The sequence below is a fragment of the Hipposideros armiger genome, unplaced genomic scaffold, assembly GCF_001890085.2.
Source record: "Hipposideros armiger isolate ML-2016 unplaced genomic scaffold, ASM189008v1 scaffold_696, whole genome shotgun sequence".
NCBI classification, from domain to species: domain Eukaryota; kingdom Metazoa; phylum Chordata; class Mammalia; order Chiroptera; family Hipposideridae; genus Hipposideros; species Hipposideros armiger.
Genome location: NW_017732046.1, coordinates 420,960 through 422,036, shown reverse-complemented (window position 1 = coordinate 422,036; position 1,077 = coordinate 420,960). Strand labels below are relative to the sequence as shown.

The following is a 1,077-nucleotide window of genomic DNA, read 5'->3' as shown; positions in this document are numbered from 1 at the left end:
AAGTCATAATGTCTGTCACGTAGTGTGAAAATCAGTTAACTGCCTCCCCTCCCCATGATTCTATGATCCAGAAAAAGGCCCAGCAGTTCATTGGGCAAAGAGAGGATTTAAACACTAGTCAAAACAAGAGTTGCGCTTTCTTGCGGGGCACCTGAGACGGTTTGGGAGTATCACCTTCATTTCCCTACAGTTGAGCAATTTGGGAATGGGATTTCACCTTGCGGAGGAAGACCGGGTCTCCACCCTAGTCCTGGGCGGACCTCGCAGAGCTGGGGGTCCGCCCTGCGGCGCTCGGTGCCTGAGCGCAGAGGCTCCGGAGCGCGCACCGTGAGTGCGGGAGCCCGCGGCTGTGACAAGGGACGCCCGCCTGGCGCGGCTGCCCGGGATCCCGCGGAGAGACGCGCGCGGAGCCAGCGACCGCGGACCGGCGGGCGGGCCTGACGCGTCGTGGCGCTCGCTGTCTCGCTCCGGGGCCAGAGTGAGCGCCGCTGCTTGGGCGCCTCCGAAAGGCAGTCGGCCCCGCCGCAGCCAACGCCGCCCGATGGCGAGGCTGCGGGATTGCCTGCCCCGCCTGATGGTGACGATCCGGTCCCTGCTCTTCTGGTGCCTGGTCTACTGCTATTGCGGGCTCTGCGCCTCCATCTACCTGCTCAAACTTTTGTGGAGCATCGGCAGGGGACCCGCGCAGACCTTCCGGCGGGTGGCCCGGGAACACCCTCCCGCGTGCTTGAACGACCCCTCTCTGGGTACCCACTGCTACGTGCGGATCAAGGTGAAGGCCGGCGCGGGCCCGGCGGTATCGGGAGGGAACTGACGGCCGTGAGAGCAACGGGCGTGGGGCTGCACCTTCCATGACGCCCGGCCCAGCGTCCCCTAATGTCTCGGGGCTCGCAGGGCGCGCGGCGGGGAAGAGGATGATGCCACCGGGAGGCAAGAGGGGCGAAGAGTGGCGGGAGAGGGGTCGGGACTGTGCGTGTCTTTATGTTCCCTATTGGTGTGTGTGTGTGTGTGTGTGTGTGTGTGTGTGTGTGTGTGTGTGTGTGTGTGTGTGAGAGAGAGAGAGAGAGAGAGAGAGAG

General features: G+C 64.2%; 1 protein-coding gene across 1 annotated transcript in view; it reads left to right on the top strand.

Moving 5' to 3' along the window:
• The first annotated feature begins 320 nt into the window (after window positions 1–320).
• EPHX4 (epoxide hydrolase 4) overlaps window positions 321–1,077 on the top strand; it is a 31,583-nt gene continuing 30,826 nt past the window's right edge. The window contains exon 1 of the mRNA XM_019626969.1: window positions 321–807. Within this exon, the coding sequence (XP_019482514.1) occupies window positions 542–807 (266 nt within the window). The 5' untranslated portion in view covers window positions 321–541. The remainder of the gene's footprint in view (window positions 808–1,077) is intronic.